The sequence below is a fragment of the Squalius cephalus genome (genome assembly GCF_949319135.1).
Source record: "Squalius cephalus genome assembly, chromosome: 22".
NCBI lineage: Eukaryota > Metazoa > Chordata > Actinopteri > Cypriniformes > Leuciscidae > Squalius > Squalius cephalus.
This window is the reverse complement of record NC_137143.1, coordinates 3,707,950-3,727,827: the sequence shown is the minus strand read 5'-3', so window position 1 is coordinate 3,727,827 and position 19,878 is coordinate 3,707,950. Positions and strand designations below refer to the sequence as shown.

At 37.4% G+C, this 19,878-nt stretch overlaps 3 protein-coding genes across 3 annotated transcripts; 1 reads left to right on the top strand and 2 right to left on the bottom strand.

The window, feature by feature from the left end:
• Positions 1–2,553: 2,553 nt before the first annotated feature.
• Positions 2,554–4,415, bottom strand: hoxc6b (homeobox C6b). Its single transcript, XM_079857731.1, has 2 exons — positions 3,922–4,415; positions 2,554–3,530 (listed from the first exon to the last, which is right to left on the bottom strand). Exons 1-2 carry the CDS (start codon positions 4,313–4,315, stop codon positions 3,232–3,234), a joined length of 693 nt encoding a protein of 230 aa, XP_079713857.1. The 5' UTR covers positions 4,316–4,415; the 3' UTR covers positions 2,554–3,231.
• Positions 4,416–9,753: 5,338 nt separating this feature from the next.
• LOC307150722 (uncharacterized protein) lies at positions 9,754–11,517 on the bottom strand (the record flags this gene model as incomplete). The annotated part of the gene is made up of 2 exons (XM_079858176.1): positions 10,610–11,517; positions 9,754–9,839 (listed from the first exon to the last, which is right to left on the bottom strand). Exons 1-2 carry the CDS (start codon positions 11,148–11,150, stop codon positions 9,754–9,756), a joined length of 627 nt encoding a protein of 208 aa, XP_079714302.1. The 5' UTR covers positions 11,151–11,517.
• A 4,982-nt stretch (positions 11,518–16,499) lies between these two features.
• Positions 16,500–19,134, top strand: LOC307150145 (uncharacterized protein). The gene is made up of 10 exons (XM_079857000.1): positions 16,500–16,555; positions 16,677–16,743; positions 16,866–16,963; positions 17,090–17,244; positions 17,346–17,402; positions 17,518–17,676; positions 17,795–17,942; positions 18,060–18,244; positions 18,376–18,469; positions 18,584–19,134. The coding sequence occupies exons 1-10, from the start codon at positions 16,550–16,552 to the stop codon at positions 18,638–18,640; spliced, it is 1,026 nt and encodes a 341-aa protein (XP_079713126.1). The 5' UTR covers positions 16,500–16,549; the 3' UTR covers positions 18,641–19,134.
• Positions 19,135–19,878: the final 744 nt, after the last annotated feature.

Here is a 19,878-nt window from a genome sequence, read left to right as displayed (position 1 = left end):
ATATTTTTTATTTCTAATAAGCGAGGGAGAAAGCAAAGTTATTAGGAAAAATATTAGGAAATACTTGCTAAAGGCAGCGCGTGGCCTAGGCTACAGGCTACACCACATAACAACGTCGCATTAATATGAAGAACATGAGAAAATCTGTCGTTATTTTTGCTCTATAACTTATTTTGCTCCATAACTTCTAACTTGAAATCTCCTTCCATTCTGAAACCAGAATCTCACCTCGACGCGTGAGGATCGGTTGAAATGAAATTCTTGCTCCAGTTCCTGGGTTTGGTAGCTGGTAGCGTATCGTCGATCTCAATAATTTTCCATCAGATCTGGTTTGAAATCACAATAAGTTAAAATTGTTTGGAACGGTGGTATTAAACTTCACATACAGTAATAGCCTATAGCCCAAGTCACAAAATATAATGCGCTATCTTCAGTTCTTTAAGAACCTATATGAGAAGAACACATGCAGCAGGCTTTCTTAAATTTTGTATTCAATTTTTTAAAAACTAAGTGCTATTCCGATTAATTAAATATTTAGCCTTAGCTTATTATCATGTAGCCTAGCTGGAGTATGGTTCTAATAAATTCTTTGTCAAATCAAATCACTCTGGCTAAGGCTGTAGAAAGTGTTTTAAAACACTAGCCTAGTCTACACAGATAGGCTGGCCTATGTATAATATCACTATAATATAAAATATTAATGTTGGCATATTAAGGCTATAAAATAACGATGCAAAAACACGTATCATTGCATGTCCATGGTTTGAAAAGTTTAATTATTTAATTATACCATCATAAATTTAGCGTTAGCGGACAGTTTTACGAGCAACTGATGACTGTTATAAAATTTACTACCGCTAGTTTTACTATGTCCGAATAAGGTCTATAAAACTTAAGAAAACAAGAAATGAACTAAAGAGACTTGAAAGACAAAACGACAACGAACACATATAGGAGAGAAAGTGAAAAAGCAACAGTGGCAACCCTACCGTGTCTCATGTGAAGTTACTCATCCTCGTTTCGGTCCGATTTGGCTCACAGCTATTTCCCACAGGCTGGACAGGTTTGTTCTTGGCGGCGATTTCTTCTATCTCCCACGAATCATCAGATGTTGTCCCTTCTCTTACAGACTCATTTGTCTCCGTGGTTTAGGATGATGAAATCGGAATTAGATGGTCATGGGGAATTATCAACTGAAGGCTTCACTTGCTATTCTAGAATAAGTGCTGACTACCCAACACCTGACCTGTCGATGATGATGGGTTCAGAAGACCTGTGCTGATAATCCAGCAAACTGAGGCAATAATCGGAGCCATTGTTGTGAACAGCGAAATCGGGCACCTAAAGAATGAGATTACTTGAACAACGAATGGGCTACATGACATACTAAATTGAAAAGTTTCTCATAACCCGTATAAGAATGTGTAGCCTAGGCTATTTGATTTGGTTTCTTTGTTTTGCTTTGAGGTTTTCAATCTTGATCTCGGTCCAGTCATAAAATAGGTTTAATCAGGATCTTATGGTAAGATGTTGGGGAGTTTAGGTCACGATGAAGAAAAGCGGGCCTGAAGGCCAATAGCGTCATTTGCTGTTAAGTGCATTGACGAGCCATTTTTTGGCATCGCAATTGGAAATTACAATTACTTTACACTAATTATTTTTTCCTTCACCTTCAGAAATATTGTATTTTATATTGTAAATATTGTATCTAGGCTACTATTGAGAACATGTAACAATTCAGCTGTAGTTAATAGAGCCCTCACTTCATAACTTAAAAAACTGTAGGCTATGTTAAGCATTTGAGTTATTTAGCAGCAGCGCAACTGTCAGACCAAAAGCACACAAAGACAATATAAAATCCTACTGCCTCTTACTGTAATTTCACATTTCGTGGTACTTTTAACATTAGTTTATTTAGTTGACAAAAAAGGGATGTCAAACGTATAAAAAATAACTTGTTCAGTTTTTAATTGTTTAAGTATACTTCAGTACGAGTAATATATTGCAGTGAAAGACTACACAAAAGCCACAGCAAAAACAGATAGTCCCTAACGGGACGATGTTGTATCGTGTTTCAATTGGATTGTGTAAGATAAAAGGTAGGCTTAAGTAAAACTAACGTTAAATATTAAATATTCGTCCTGTCTTGTGATTATTTTATTGCCTTCAGTCATTCTGCATGTTGTAAACTAAACTTTAGGCTATTCATGTGTGCATCTGTTTTCTTGAGTATACACACTTTCACCACAGCATGAAAATCTCGGTTTGGCAGATTTAACCTTCTCAATTAACCATCAAAAGTTTTTAAAGCGTAATCATGAGTGAGTGGACATGATCGTGTTGGCCTATGTGTTACATCATTAAAAGTTTTATTTTCTAAGATAATTGGGAGAAATGTTTTTTTTTAACATCATCTCAGTATGAGTAAGCATAGGCATTACATATCTCGATGCCAGTCTCATGTTATTTAAGGGTTGGTTTCTGTTGTCATTTTAATGTTTCAAAGTTGCGCTCACGACTTATTTAATAATTAACATGAAATCAGGTATCTTTACATTCATTTCAACTTTATTGAATAATATTTTCCGTGATTTTCAAACATTGAATTCATATCGCTTGTTAGCTAATATTCCAAGTTTTGAAAAATTATCTGAGAATACTTTTTACACCGTTTGGTTCTTACAGAACGAAGCACAAAGTAAAGAAAAGCACAAAACAGAACATTGTAAGGAAATCTACACAAATCTGAATCTCATATATTTACAAACATTTACAACTTGCCATTATCGATTTTACAGTGTATGGTAATAGACGATAATGAACTATTAAAAATTATTGTAGCCTTATATTTGGAATTTAATGTGTTTGAGCAAAGACTGCATCCCCTTATGCACTTTCCATCACCTAAGATATCAAAATAAAAAAAGATGCTTTTTAAAGAAAAAAATATATCCCAACAAGAGTAAATCAATATGGGGATAAAAATGTTTGCAGCTTTCTGTCCAGTAGTAGCTTTCTTGGATTCATAATAGCCATTAAACAGGTTTCCACAATTTTGGGAAAATAATAAATGGAGAGGAAAAACACGTTTCACGACTAATTGACTAAATGTAACAGTTTTTGGTGTTAATAAATTGTGCAAATTATGAAAGTTCGACAGGTAGCGTAGTTACCATGTAGCAACATTATTTCACACTGAATGTCTAACCCTTTAATAAGGCGGTAAGGCCGTCACTCGTTTTTCTCGGATGTTTCCCCTGCTTCTTCTTTGTCCGTGTCCTGCCCAGCTCCTGCCGAGCCACTGTCACTGAGGACGGGTGTGAGATTATTGCTCTCCTTCTTCCACTTCATCCGGCGGTTCTGAAACCAAATCTTAATCTGGCGTTCCGACAGGCACAACGCATTGGCAATTTCGATTCTTCTGCGTCTCGTCAAATAACGATTGTAATGGAATTCCTTCTCTAGTTCTAAAGTTTGGTATCGCGAATAGATTTGGCGACCTCGCCGTCTGTCGGACCCATAGCCAACTCCTGTTAGAAAAGAGATTATTTGGTTAAAGTCAGAAGAAAAGGCTCCAAATATTGTACAACTAGGCTATATTCAAAAATAGGCTGGCTAATGTAAATGTAAAGAGCATTATAGGCAATGCATCAAGCTAAATATTTAAGTTCACAGTCCCTTTTCTTCTAATTAGACATTTTAACATTCTCTGTCTAATTCTTAACGTTTTCTCTTAGGCTACTGAATAGATTTGGTTAATGGTAAAGCGTGTTGGATTTTCTCTGACGACCAAACGCGTTTATCGCAGGGCAACAAACAGTTTGTCAGTGCTTTATGGGGTCATAAAACGTGTGGTTCCCAGTCGTAAAAGCAAACAGGTCCGTCCTGCACTAAATATATCTCTTTTGTGTCTATACTCACCACTGTGCGAGTTCATCCGCTGCATCCACGGATATATTTGAATATTTCCTTTCGGTTCCTGAGAAGCAGTCTTGCCTGGGTCCGAAGCGTAATCCTGGGTCAATGAACCCTGTGTTTGCCCAAGGCTTTGCCTGCAACTAGGAAGCACATCCTTGTCCTGGTAGAACACATTCGACCCGTACTCGTACGGTCCTCGGCTTGGCCCGAACATCACGTTTTCTTGCGGCGAATAGAACGGATTTGCGTATATCCGGTTTTGGGCCACGGCCGCGCCATATGGAGAGAAGTGTCGGACCGGGTCATAGTTTGTCGAGCTCAGGGTCACATTGGACAGAACTTCTTGACCACCGTTTAAATGGCACGAGAGCGGCGGGTTCGTAAAATAGGAATTCATACCTTCTTTCCTTTACACGCCACTTTTTCTCTCACTCCCTTCTCTTTTTCTCTCACGCACTCTTTATCCTTATCAACCTATACCTTATTTCACGTCTTTTATAAATACCCTACTTTATAATTTATTTCAGAACCCGAGCAGAGAATGTGCTCTCATCCAAAATCTTCGCTATAAGATTGACAATATGACAATATCAGCTGACCACTCCGATAAGAAATAAATAAATACAGGAAGCAACAATAAAAGTACGAAAATCTTTGCTTTGCCCTGTTACAACAGCGTAGGGAAGGGAACATAACGCACGAACCCCCCTTTTATTGAGATATTTGATTATTGATTCTCTCTTTCCACTCTAGCTTTCTCTCTCTCCCTCCCTTCCAATCTCTCTCTCTCTCTCTCTCTCTCTCTCTCTCTCTCTCTCTCTCTCTCTCTCTCTCTCTCTCTCTCAAACACACACACACACACACACACACACACACACACACACACACACACACACACACACACACACACACACACACACACACACACACTTTCCAAACATTTCTTAAGTAATTTGAGGGTGGCTTAGCTGTATAAATCATTGGTAGGCCTATACATCTTTTTTTCTGGCTCGTCAAAGTAATGTCCTGTAATACAGAATTATGTCCACAAGCCTCAGCCCCTATAGGATAAATGAGATTAAGGTTTAGTAATAAAATTACGTAATTAGTGAATAGCCCTCGCTTCACTGGTTTGGTTGAACAAATCGATTTACATTATTTCCCCCAGACGCTTAACGAGGTAAGGAGTGTAAGCTGTGATTGTTATTCATTTCATTGTGTTTCTATGTAGGCCTATTTTTTTTATTATTAGGACTTAAATTATAAAGTAGGCTATAGCATTTGAAATAGTGATGGAACAGAAAGAAACAGTATTTTCACATACATAGGCCTCGTTTTGAACCATAATGTCGATTTAGCCTATAAAACAACTGTTCTTCTTGAGTGATGCGTTAGGAAAATTTACAAGTTGGCTAACTATTTCAGTTTTACGACTTTCGAAACCATACATATCAAATGTAATAGTAAGATGGATTAGCCTATTAGCCTATGCTCATTAAACAAATATAAACGTCATGTATCTTGCTCTTGCTCATCTGGATATGTTATTTACATGGAAAATAAACGCATTCCATTAATAATTTAAATAAAAAAATAAAATAAATAATAATCCATGCATCTCTGACCATTTTAGGCCTAAACCAAAATTGCCCATATCAGATAAATGAGTAACTGAATCCACTATCAGGTGAAGATGTAGGCTACATTATATTTTCGCTTTAACGAATGGCTGTTTTACCCGTTGTTTAAAAGAGGGGTGTTTTATGGTTTTACAGCAGAAGAATTCCTTAACGCCTGTTACGATTAAAGTCGTAAAAGAAACAAATGACATGGTTTACTGGCTTTAGCAGCTATGCATATGCTGCATTCTTACACGGAAATGACGCAAAATTGTAAATTTGACTTGCACTGTGCAAATTAGTCTTGAATAAGATATTCTGATTTTACATACGGTAGCCTAATTGTAAATTAACAACTGTAACTATAGCCTACTTTTTACTGTGGCTGTTATCACAGTGATATTCTCAAAGCGTAACAAGAGCAAATTAATCTTACTTGTAAATCACGTTATGTTAAACAAATGAATAGGGAAGAAGCAGAAATAATTATTGATATTTTTCTGTAATATTTAAGAAATACTCACAACAGGGAGTAAACTAACATGGAATCTTAAACAAACATATTCATATTTATATATAAGAAATATTAATAAAAAATAGGGGCTGACAAAGGCTAGATATCGTTAGTCATATTTCAATGTCTTTGGAAAACAAGAAAAAACAAAAAATGACTTAGGCAATTATGCTATGAGGCTAACGCATTTTAAACGCAGCTAGTCATCATTGGAGATGGAGAAATATATTGTTTTTCGCTGATAATCAGCCGTTTTCATAATGATTTAATGAGTGCCCGTTTGTGTTTGCAAAATAAGTACATTCATTTTTATTTATGTTGCTTATAATTATTAAAATTGAAATCATGACAACAGGTAGCTTTAACTCAAACAGCAATATTTCACAACATTTCTCACTGGCTCTCAATATGCAAAGTAAATTGGAATGAAAGAAAAAGACATGTTGGTTTTGTGCAAGTAAGTTTTAGGCTTGGCTGGCCTTTCCAACGGTCCAAATGCTGTCGTTGTTAACGTATTGCTTCGAAATTACTATAAAACAACATTAATTCCGTAAATCTTGTTAAAAAAATAAAAGTAAAGTATATATAAAGTAGATATACATCTTTTGTATTAAACACTGAATATTCAACGCAATCTCACATCAATTCGTAAGTATTTTACGAGGTGGCTAGTTTCTTCTTTATCTCACACTATTTCAGGTTTTGGAGTCAAATCTAGAGCTGGAAACAATTGTGTAAAGACTGGACAATTCTCCTAATGCTAGTAAGTTGTAGCACTGAGTGTGTTAAGTTGCGATCATTGATTAGTGAAATGAAGTCTATAGGCCCTAACTTAAGCTTCTGTTTCCTGGAAAGAAAAAAAGCGTTTAGCACAAATGACATAGGCTAATGCTAATTGCATAAGACGACATGAATTAAGTAACAGGAGTAAGGAAAACAACTGATAATTATAAGAAGGGGAATTATAATAATAAGATGGTACATGCACTAAATACGTGATACGTGTAAATAAAATAAACGTGGTAGATAATAGGTCTAAATTGCAAAATTAATAAAATGTTTTTTTTTTTTTTTAAATCTATTTTAGTTTATACTAATTATTAGTTAATATATAACTTCAAACTATTTTTATTGGTACTATACAACACCGAAATATTTTGGAGGTAACCTACCGATGACATAGCAATTAGTGAATCTATCATTCTGCTTCCTTCGGATGACCCTTTGACCGTTTGAACTGAATGCCTGGACGAAATAATGCTGTTTTTCTTCAAGATTTGTACATGTGTCTTCATTCACAGTTGTGGCTAACTACAGATAACTGCTATTAATATATTGCAGATTTAAAAGTTATATATTTAAAATGTTTAATTTCATGCACTTACATTTATATTGTGTCTGTGGACATGCTTAATTCTCTTGCTATTGGTTGGATTTTTTTTTTTTTAATTGATGCATTTATGTAGCCTATATGTATTATTTATTTATGCCTATTTATTCATTTATTTCCAAGAGTTACGAGTGATTGGTGCTGCAATGAGTCCCCTTTAGCTTCTTTTTCTTTCTTTTTTTAAAGAAAAAGACAATTCTCTAAAATTCATGGAATTCTTCTTGGCTATATTCAAACATTTGAAGCCTATGATATCTCAATTTTGGATCAATGGGAGGTTTTTAAACAAGAAGCCTATATTTTGTCCATATTATTGAATTACCCAATTGATGTTTTTTCCCCCCACATTGTATCGTAAATGAATGGAGAGAAACGCTGAGGACAAATCATAAATTAATGAACACTAGATGGCAGTGCTGCCGCCAGAAATGTCTACAAAGAGAAGTTAGTACTTTAGGCTACTTCTCATTCTGATGTATTTTAGTGTTCTAAAACTAAAATATATTTAAAAATATTTTTTTCTATGAAAAAATATTCTCTTTGTTTAGTCTATTGAAATGTCGAAGAGACTATGAGGTCCTGTTGAAGAGGCCTATATGTAAATCGATGTTTACTTATCTTACAAGTGTGTTTGCAAGTGTGTTAATTACAAACTGTCTGATAAGTTAAGTTAGTTAAAGCGCAGAAGCACAAACTCACCGACGCTCGTGACGGATCCGCTGAGAAGCTCGCGACGCGAGGAGAGAGAGAGAGAGAGAGAGAGAGAGAGAGAGAGAGAGAGAGAGAGAGAGAGAGAGAGAGAGAGAGAGAGAGAGAGAGAGAGAGAGAGAGAGAGAGAGAGAGAGAGAGAGAGAGAGAGAGAGCACTTATTAACAAGCATCTTCTCAAATAATGAGGTAATCCACATCTGGTGAAAATCCATTCCTGTTTCCTGTAGTGCAAAGACAACGCTCTCGACTTCTTTCAAACCTAAAACTATTTAGCCTACCTTTGAAGAGCAGACGCAGGGAGAGGAGGTAGAAACGACTGTCAACTAAATTATTACCGTTGTTGCAGTTGTAAGACTAAACAACTAATGTTCCGTGTTCAGCTTGATGGGGAACGAATATGATCGGCGCAGAGACAACATTATAAAGTTCATTATCATGGAGACGACACCACGTGACTTAGCACAGCCAATCCATTCCTTGGCTAAGTCGTAAACTTTTATTACAGAGCTGTAAATTTGTCACCAACCAGCCAAGAATGTTGCGCCTTCTTTCTATCATGGACGACCATGATTCTTGAGAGTCTTAGTATATGAATGCAATTAAAATCTCATAGTCTTCAGACTTGCTTTCTTTAATTAATGTAGCTATACAAATTAATTTATATTGACATTTAAAAAATGTGGTTCCACTATTGTGCTGACTGGGACGTGTTGATCGCTTTCTCACAGCAGAGACTAATGTGCTTTTGACAGTGAAAATCAAAAGCACTTTTACAGTTTGATCCAAAATCCTGTGTCAATAGCACTGTCTGTTAACACTAACTGGACACTTATTTATCAATTTGTATTTAGAAAATATGAATTATATATTTTAGAAAAGGGAATGGGGCAATAGTCTGGAAACAAATATTTTTCAATAATCTCTTTTCTTTTTTCCATACTTAGTCAGACCTGAAAATTACTCAAATCGAATTCCATACTTTCCCATATGTGCGATATGATTTGTGATATTGGAGTGAATTATAATTTTTACATAATTATTCTCATTTTCATCGAAAAACATTTTTCCAAAGTTTTAACAAAGACGTTTTCTTAAAACTGTAGAATATGATGTGTAGGACCAGGACATCTCTGCAGCACCACAATATTTAATTTAAAATGGTGTTTTGATACACATTTTGCCATAAACAAATATTGCACCTCCTGTGATTTGAAAATTGCAGAAGGTCATATTGCGATTTTGATAAGATTTGGATTAACTGTTCAGCCCTACAGTTAAATAAACAAATGAACACACATTTGTACATTGCCCAAACCTAATAGGCCACAGCCACTTACAAATACAGCCTTCATGAAGACTCAAAACAATTAATGTCAATTCCAGTGTTTGGATTTACACCTTTCCTTTTATGTGGCTGCACTGTAATGGGAGCTGGACAGCCTCCTTCCACACTTTCATCTGTTAATTACAGGGAAACATTTAATAATTGCAAAATATTGCATGCTTTTCAACCACATGAGCCATAAAATTAGGCACAGTTTATAATGAAGACTGGACTTTAATTGTCAAAATGTCTTGCATGAACTTTGTAGAAATGGAGCGTCAGTCTCTGGATGTTCCTCTCTCTGTAGAGGAGACCCGAGCAGATCCGGCCCAGGCATGGGATTGAAGGCAGCACACGGTGAGCACTATAGTTACATAAATGATGCATTATGGGTGAATTATTCCTTTAAGGATAACCAGGTTCTGCCGTTAGCAGGCTTAAGCCACTGAAGGACTTGTATAGTCAGTTTGGAATAATGTCAACACAGTGAAGTAATCACAACTGAAAATAGCCTATCATTTCACAACTTTTTAACCTTGAATAGACAGTGGATCTTGCAAAATTGATAATAATTTCGATATTCTTAAACATATATAAAAACAAAAATGTTCTCTTTTTTTCGTTTGTCTCTCTCTCTTCACTCATACACTGTCAAGGTAACATTTTCTGCAACATTTCAATATGATATTGCACAACATGATATTGTGATAATGATATTGACTCAATATACTGTGCACCCCTAATGAGAAGACACCAAAACACCCATAAACAATGTCCTAAAATATGGGCAAACACAGGCATGATTTAAATAATGACAACAGCTAAATGGAGCAGTTCATGGAATTTGAGGAAAGGTTCTTAATCCAATAACAGTTAAATAATAATAATAATATTATAATATATATATATATATATATATATATATATATATATATATATATATATTTTTTTTTTTTTTTTTTTTTTTTTTTTTTAATACCCATTTCTGCAATCCCTATTCCAACTGCTTTGAATGCAGGGATGTCCGGACTCTGAATTTGTCTACAGTTTCACACTGCACAAAGTAAGAGTATGGTTTTATGGGGCTTACAACTTATTTTCAAGACTCTTCATATAGGTTCCTTTTCTGCTTACCTTTTTCAAGAGAAACTGGGGAGGCTGCTGAAGGTCCTTCTGGGGATTGGGTTACTTTCCCCAGGTGCTGGGATTGCTGCTGTGGGGTTGCATGATGTGCTGAGGGTCCTAATAGTGATACTGGCTGTCCAATTGATAAAGGGCTGCTGAAGGTCCAGTTGGAGCTGCTGGGGGATGAAGCAGGGCCACTGTTACCCTGGGATCTGGCGTGACCATTGGGGGTCCAGTTGGAGCTGCTGGGGGATGAAGCAGGGCCACTGTTACCCTGGGACCTGGCGTGACCATTGGGGGTCCAGTTGGAGCTGCTGGGGGATGAAGCAGGGCCACTGTTACCCTGGGATCTGGTGTGACCATTGGGGGTCCAGTTGGAGTTGCTGGGGGATGAAGCAGGGCCACTGTTACCCTGGGATCTGGCGTGACCATTGGGGGTCCAGTTGGAGTTGCTGGGGAATGAAGCAGGGCCACTGTTACCCTGGGATCTGTTACCCTGGGACCATTGGGGGTCCAGTTGGAGGTTCAACTTGGGCTGATGAGGGTTCATCGACTTGTCCTGCAGCACCTTGTGGGGTCCAGCCTACATTGTAGAAGTACAGAATTATTAAGAAAACACTGATCAACCTTATCAAAATTTTACAACATTTTATAGACCAAACATCTAATTAATTAATCAAGAAAAAAAAAAAAAATCGACAAAAGAAATAATCTTTAGTTGCAGCCGTAGTAGCAAAAAGAGATGTGTATAGACCAAGTGCTGATTGTTCTACCAAACTACTACTACCAAGGAGTATTGATTTAACAGGTGAATGTTCCCAAGGCTTGTGATGGATGTTTGAGACAGTCTGGTGGTTGACCAATTTGCCAGTTTTTCTACTGGATTGTATAATTAAAATTATAGCATGGCTGATCAACTTGCAGTGAGGAAAATAAGTATTTGAACACCCTGCTATTTTGCAAGTTCTCCCACTTGGAAATCATGGAGGGGTCTGAAATTGTCATCGTATGTGCATGTCCACTGTGAGAGACATAATCTAAAAAAAAAATATCCAGAAATCACAATGTATGATTTTTTAACTATTTATTTGTATGATATAGCCGCAAATAAGTATTTGAACACCTGAGAAAATCAATGTTAATATTTGGTACAGTAGCCTTTGTTTGCAATTACAGAGGTCAAACGTTTCCTGTAGTTTTTCACCAGGTTTGCACACACTGTAGGAGGGATTTTAGCCCACTCCTCCACAAAGATCTTCTCTAGATCAGTCAGGTTTCTGGGATGTCGCTGAGAAACACGGAGTTTGAGCTCCCTCCAAAGATTCTCTATTGGGTTTAGGTCTGGAGACTGGCTAGGCCACGCCAGAACCTTGATATGCTTCTTACAGAGCCACTCCTTGGTTATCCTGGCTGTGTGCTTTGGGTCATTGTCATGTTGGAAGACCCAGCCTCGACCCATCTTCAATGCTCTAACTGAGGGAAGGAGGTTGTTCCCCAAAATCTCGCAATACATGGCCCCGGTCATCCTCTCCTTAATACAGTGCAGTCGCCCTGTCCCATGTGCAGAAAAACACCCCCAAAGCATGATGCTACCACCCCCATGCTTCACAGTAGGGATGGTGTTCTTGGGATGGTACTCATCATTCTTCTTCCTCCAAACACGTTTAATGGAATTATGACCAAAAAGTTCTATTTTGGTCTCATCTGACCACATGACTTTCTCCCATGACTCCTCTGGATCATCCAAATGGTCACTGGCAAACTTAAGACGGGCCTTGACATGTGCTGGTTTAAGCAGGGGAACCTTCCGTGCCATGCATGATTTCAAACCATGACATCTTAGTGTATTACCAACAGTAACCTTGGAAACGGTGGTCCCAGCTCTTTTCAGGTCATTGACCAGCTCCTCCCGTGTAGTTCTGGGCTGATTTCTCACCTTTCTTAGGATCATTGAGACCCCACGAGGTGAGATCTTGCATGGAGCCCCAGTCCGAGGGAGATTGACAGTCATGTTTAGCTTCTTCCATTTTCTAATGATTGCTCCAACAGTGGACCTTTTTTCACCAAGCTGCTTGGCAATTTCCCCGTAGCCCTTTCCAGCCTTGTGGAGGTGTACAATTTTGTCTCTAGTGTCTTTGGACAGCTCTTTGGTCTTGGCCATGTTAGTAGTTGGATTCTTACTGATTGTATGGGGTGGACAGGTGTCTTTATGCAGCTAACGACCTCAAACAGGTGCATCTAATTTAGGATAATAAATGGAGTGGAGGTGGACATTTTAAAGGCAGACTAACAGGTCTTTGAGGGTCAGAATTCTAGCTGATAGACAGGTGTTCAAATACTTATTTGCAGCTGTATCATACAAATAAATAGTTAAAAAATCATATATTGTGATTTCTGGATTTTTTTTTTAGATTATGTCTCTCACAGTGGACATGCACCTACAGTACGATGACAATTTCAGACCCCTCCATGATTTCCGAGTGGGAGAACTTGCAAAATAGCAGGGTGTTCGAATACTTATTTTCCTCACTGTATCTCCCAATTCAATGTCATAGTTCATAAAATATTAGCTATCGTAAAGTTACTCTGCTAGTACATAGCAACATAAAATGTGCATAGCAACATTTGGAAAATAACCTGCATAAAAACAATAAAAGCAATCGCATACCAACATATAAGCTTCATCCAGTATATGAGAGGTGGTCCGATTTTTTTTTCTGGATACACACCCAGCTCACCCTCTTCTAATCAAACTTTTGCAGTTTTTATTTTTATTTTTTTAGCCTATGCCTATGTGGCTGCTCTACTTTGCATGTGTTGCAGGTTTTATAGGCAACATTTAGTTTTGTATGGCAGACTACACACTTTCGACTTGTTGACCTCAGGCCTGGCATTTCTGTCAGAGATAGAGTAAGCGGGAGAGAGACACAAAGAGATTTTGAGAAGTACTTCTTTCACTCAAACAAACCAGGACGAGATTAAAAATAAAAAAATCAATACTTACTTGAATTAAATTCTGGAAGAGAGGGAGAGAGAGAGTGTGTGAGAGAGAGAGAGGCAGTAAGAGGAGTATAGGAGTGGCTCTTAAAAGAGCAGTTGGTTTTCTTATAAAGATATACAGGTGGAGGCAACAGGGAAGGTGTGTAAAAACAGGAGCTATTGGACAAAGGAAAACAAAAACATAGTTAATTCTCTTGCAGCAAGGGTTCCTGGATTTGTCATATTATACATGCAGAACTGTAACAAAGTAAAGAAGATAACTGTGATTCTGTTATTGCACAATGCATATTCAGTGTGTAAACTGCAGTCATGAACAGAAGCAGTGTGTCATGATATATGAGGTGAATGCTTCATTAATATGCTAAATCTGAATACACTTTCATGACCACTAAAAGATTTTGTGATTTGTGTTCTCGATGCGCCTGTAATAATTAGTCGTGTGTATGGTTACCGTAGTAAAACCATTGTTCATTTTTAAAGGACTGCCACTGTTGTACCCCAATAGGTAAAACTTTTGCACATTTTCTTCTGACAGATTTATTAACATCAAGGGTTAGGGTTAGGGTTAAATTTTTTTTGAATTTCTCTGATCTACATATGTGCATTTTAAGATGTTTTGAAGGCCAAAAAAATTGGATGACAATTTTTTTAAAACCATGTGCGGGCAGCTGTTTTTTTCTCACCTCATCAGCATCACACTCTTTTTGTTTTTATCTTGCTCTGTCTTTTCCCCTCCTAAAGCTGAGCTTTGACTGATATAGGCTTTTTATTTTTGTCTGTCAGTGAAGAAAGTAAACATAGGGTCAACTGATAGGTTGATTTATGAATCATTTTCTCAGACAAAGCTACCAGGAAAGCTAGGTAACTAAGTCCATCTATAATGAAATATAAATTATTTTATTTTTTAAGCTTTTTAGCCTTTGTAATCAACAATACGGTTGGTTATTCATCAAGTCACCCCGTGAAAATCTATTTAATTTCAAATCATTTAACTAACCAGCTAAACGTGTATTAATGTAACTGTCTATTGGCAATATGATTAATCTGTTCTATATTTATTTCTATTTATTAAAAATAACAACATGAATTATCAATTTGCCACTTCTATAAATCAAGTACTTAAAAGAAAATCACAAATCCCTTTACTCTACTCTTACTCTAATATATGTATGTACACTCCTACTGATTCATTATTACTTAATACAAAACTATATTTATTAATACAAAACAAAATAAGCCCCCCTAAAAAGGGCCTAGTGACGCCCCTGCCTGTGCGCTTACTGTTCAAAAGTTTTGGGGTCGGTGAGATGTTTAATGTTGAAATAAGTCTAATCTGCTTACCAAGGCTGCATTTATTTGATCAAAAATACAGTAAATCTTTGTAAAAACAACTATTGTGAAATATTATTGCAATTTAAAATAGGCGATCTGTATTCTATTTGAATATGATATAAAATGTAATTTATTCCTGTGATCAAAGCTGAATTTTCAGCATCATAATTTATAGAACAGTATTTACATGAAGTATATATATATTTTTGTAACAATGTAAAACGTTCAATGTAACGTAATGCATCGTTTCTGAATAAAATAAATTCGTGCTAAATAAATAAAATTACTGTTTAAAAAAAACACCTTAGGATCGACATTTTTTTATGTGAGGATTGATACTTTAGAATAGATACAACATCAGAATCGATATTTCAGGATCGACCCCCCTACCCCACCGCGCATATATCATCATCATCATCATCATCATCATCAACAACAAGCAGCGGGGTTTATCTAAAGTTACTTCTCATCGACTATAACAACTTTTTTTTATATATAAAAATAATATAATGTAATAATACAGTCACTTAATTAATTAGCCAATTAATATCCATTTCCATTAACGTTTTTGACAACAGTAACGTTAACAGCACCATAGATTAAAAGGCTCCCTAGTTCACACACACACACACACACACACACACACACAAATATAACGTTAGGATTTCTTAAATGACAGCACCATAATAAAAAATATGTCTTTGACCACCTGAACGACGCTTATCGCTTCTCTTTGGTCCGTGGGGAGTTGTTGGCATTGAGGAAATTATCGCCCCCTGCTGGTGCTCAACATTCATTCATGCATGTCATTTTCACGCCTAGAGGCTTAGTGGACCAGCGTGTGTATTACACGTTTTAGCGTGATGCCGGGTTGCTTACAGTTGTGCATTACATGTTCGAGGAAAACTTAAGTTGGTCAGTGTAGGTCACGGCGCCTTTTGATTGCTGTTTATGATTGCTGTTTATGATCCGGCAATTATTTATTTACAAATAAATGAAGAACCCTGTGTATTGTATTTTTTTTGTAGACACAAAATATTAATAGGCATTATTAGGCCTACAGCAAGTAATCTAATCTACATTTCCACCCATGGACTTCTTGTGGAAACCTTATAAACACAGGTCATTATCTCTTTTAAAATTTTAAATCAAAACAATAATCCTATTCTTGCATTTCTGCGGCACTGAAGCGCTGCTGTGTGACGTAATCGGAATGCATTCTATTCGACACGTCACAGAGCCGCAGACTTCAAAGGCTAAACTCGTCCTACTTGACTCGTTGCTTTAATATAGCCATTCAGTGTCGATTTACGATTTTTGCATCAGTCTACAGCTTTTGATCAGTGTGCAATTTTGAATCAGCTAAGTGTGCAGTTATATATCCATTTTAATCTGTGTCTGTTTCCAGATCTGTGTACAAGTACAGTTGAATGGCACATTAGAGCTTTCTGATCTGTGTACGGTTTCAGATCATAAGATTTTACTAGTAGGATTTTGGATCAGAGAATGTATAGCAAGCTCAGGCCCCAGACATGTGTCAGTCCTGCTCAGACTGCACAGCCTTTGTGTGCTTCAGGCATTCCTAGACTGAGACCACTGGCAGAAGGCATTGCGACGATGAAGGTAAGAACGCTATCATAGTATTGAATGTGTTTTTTTCAACCATCATCAGTCATGGTCGTTATTTACATTAAGCCTGCGTTCATATGTTGAGTGTTTTCTTATTCTTATGTATCGTCAACAGGAAAAGTCCACGATCTCCAGCCGACCGCAGTCTGTCAGGCTTCCTCCGATCTATGTCTCTGCCAGAGGTGAGCTAGTCCAGCAATCTGAAACCGGTTTCCTACATTTTAATTCAAAACATATCACTTGAATATGAAGTAAACATAAGTTCCTTCATGAGAACCCTATTAACATGTGATGTTTTACACAGCTCACCTACCAGCTCAGAGAAAGATGGCGACTCCAATTATATTTGGCATCAGGGCTGAGCAACGCAAGGCTGAGCTCATACGAAACATCAGCTATGAAGTAAGTGAATTTTGTATATTCTGATTATTTCAGTTCAAATAAATATGACATTTTGAAATATGACATATCTAGTGCTTGTAAATTGTGTGGAGTTTTTATTTTGTGTGTTCTCTCTTTCTTTATCAGGCTGCTTCAGCGAAGTGGATAGAGGACCATCAGATACTTCAGAAGGAAAGTGCCATATCTGAAAGGGAGCTGGAGGCAGAAAATAATCGGGACAACTTTGAGGCCAATCTTGAACCCGGTTTAAAAGTGCCGAATGCACCAGAGGCCAAAAAAGCGTAATTACTTTTACTTCATTGTTAAATGATTGGTAAATAATCCAGTTTCAGTTTATATAGATCTGATTGCCAGACACTGATTTTTTTCCATCATGTTTCAGGGCTCGGGATGCGAACAGGGCACAGCGAAAACCAGAAGAACGTAAAGCTCTTGAAAGGTCAGTGTGCACAATTTATGTTTTTCTATTTTTTTATATGTTGCATATGCACAGTGAAGATACTGCTTATGATGACATTATTCATAGCCATCGCTGTTACTGTAATCCGTTTCAGAAACGTCTGTGAACCTAAAGAAGAAAGTGAAGAGCTGGTTTTGACAGAACCTGAAGAGTCCGAGGAAGACTCAAAAGAAAATATAACGCTGGAATATCTGGACATCATGGACCAAGAGGAACAGAACGACATTCGCCATCAGTATAAAATGGAACAGATGTAAGTTTCTTGTGCACAACCATGGGTTTGATTTCTTCAAACTCTCTTATCTAATCTGTGGGAAGTCTGGGAACTGAAGACAGTAACAGTGTTTGACCCTCTTTTTGTTTTTGTGCAGGAAAGAGAAGGCAGACTACGTGAATGATAAGATAGACCACTTGAGAAAAATACAGTTGATGAACAGTATCCTCACAGAACAAAAGCAAGAGCAACTAAAATACATAGTGGAGAGCTCCAAATCTGACAAAATCTCTACAAGAGAGAAAGTAAGTGCACAACGTGTCCCATCTAAAGCCATCGCAGCATCACACACATCCAAATGTAATAAAAGACTACGGCTGATCTGTCACATGTGATCTCATCATTCTGCTTTTGTCTCACAGGTCAGAGAGTGGTCTGAGAAGATAGCGGACGTTTACTCTGGCATCTTTGGTAATGTCTGCAGCCCTGATTTTGCACTTGCAGTTGTGCCATATTTAGAAGACCTGAGTTCAGAAGTGTTGGAAGACATGCCACCTAAGACACTCCTCAAAAAACAAAAGCAGCTTTTGAACAGCTATGCTACATGGTAAGATATAAAAATACATGTCTTTATGACACAAAGCGATAAAGCTACTGTGATGATCATCAGTGGCTATTATAATTTTATGGTTTGAGTGACCTCTTGATAATCTCACACCTGCTTTCTCTCTTTCACAGTGGCAGGCTACAGAGCCAAACTAAGATGGAAGCACGGCGAGAGGAACGGAGGCGGAAAAGACGGGAGATAGCTCTTGCTCCTCCAGTGAAAGCAGTAAGTTGCACACAGAACCAGCACTACTTCCCCTGTACTTTTGTCTTGCTCATTAAATATTGTTATATGGATCAATAGTGTGATGCTGACTTAAAAATCACGTCTCTATTGCAGACCGGAAAAAAGGAGACGCCACGCAGCTGGCTTCCAAAGATTATAAAAAAAGAGTAACCAGTGGAAATCAAGAAGCAGAAGAATGACGATATATACAGTGTCCTTCAGAACTACTGACCTCCTCCGCTGCCTCCAGGCTCCAAGAACAAAAAACAGGACTAAAGACAGATGAGGCGAGAGAAAAGGAGACAGAAGGATGAAGGGGGACAGAGGGAAGAGAGGAAAAAGGTAGAAAAAACAATTCTTGGTCCAGTGATTGTGGGAACTAGTGCCAGTCTCTCCCAGAGATTGGCTGAGATCTGCAAATGGGACGGATCTGTGTCTGTTTCCAGATCTGTGTACAAGTACAGTTGAATTGCACATTAGAGCTTTCTGATCTGTGTACGGTTTTAGATCATATTATTTTACTAGTAGGATTTTGGATCAACGTAGTATTTTAGATCAGAGAATGTATAGCAATACATTTCCCAAGCTCAGGCCACAGACATGTGTCAGTCCTGCTCAGACTGCACAACCTTTGTGTGCTTCAGACATTCCTAGACTGAGACCACATCCACAACCACCGCCTCAAAGACGCCCAGAAGGCATTGCGACGATGAAGGTAAGAAAGCTATCATAGTAATGAATATGTTTTTTCAACCATCAACGGTCATTATTAACATTAAGCCTGCGTTCATATGTTGAGCATTGTATTAAGGTGTTTTCTTATTCTTATGTATCGTCAACAGGAGCTTAGTCGTCAGAATAGAATTATTATGAGAGAAAAGTCCACGATCTCCAGCCGACCGCAGTCTGTCAGGCTTCCTCCGATCTATGTCTCTGCCAGAGGTGAGCTAGTCCAGCCATCTGAAACTGGTTTCCTACATTTTAATTCAAAACATATCACTTGAATATGAAGTAAACATAAGTTCCTTCATGAGAACCATATTAACATGTGATGTTTTACACAGGACTGTGTCCACACCCTCCAGCTCAGAGGAAGACGAAGACTTAAGTTGAATACGGCATCAGGGCTGTGCAACGCAAGGCTGAGCTTATACAAAACATTAAGTGAATTTTATATATTCTGATTGTTTCAGTTCAAATTAATATGAAATTTTTGAAATATTGTCACCTTCCTGAAATAATTGCCTAAGACTAAGTCATTTGATCATCAGTTATTTTAGGAAGGTGACGACATGAAATATCAACTGTTTGTAAATTGTGTGGAGAAGGTTTTCTTTTGTGTGTTCTCTCTTTTTCTTTCTGTTTTTTATTTTGCGAATCGTAAAGAGGGCCATCATATACCTCAGAAG

Excerpts from the sequence above, each read along its gene's own strand:
- hoxc6b (XM_079857731.1), bottom strand. The coding sequence starts at position 4,315 with ATGAATTCCTATTTTACGAACCCGCCGCTCTCGTGCCATTTAAACGGT. Across the intron at positions 3,531-3,921 it reads GCGGATGAACTCGCACAGTG|GAGTTGGCTATGGGTCCGAC; the intron begins GTGAGTATAGAC and ends CTTTTCTAACAG.
- LOC307150145 (XM_079857000.1), top strand. Across the intron at positions 16,964-17,089 it reads TACGAAACATCAGCTATGAA|GCTGCTTCAGCGAAGTGGAT; the intron begins GTAAGTGAATTT and ends TTTCTTTATCAG. Across the intron at positions 18,245-18,375 it reads TTGAACAGCTATGCTACATG|TGGCAGGCTACAGAGCCAAA; the intron begins GTAAGATATAAA and ends TCTCTTTCACAG.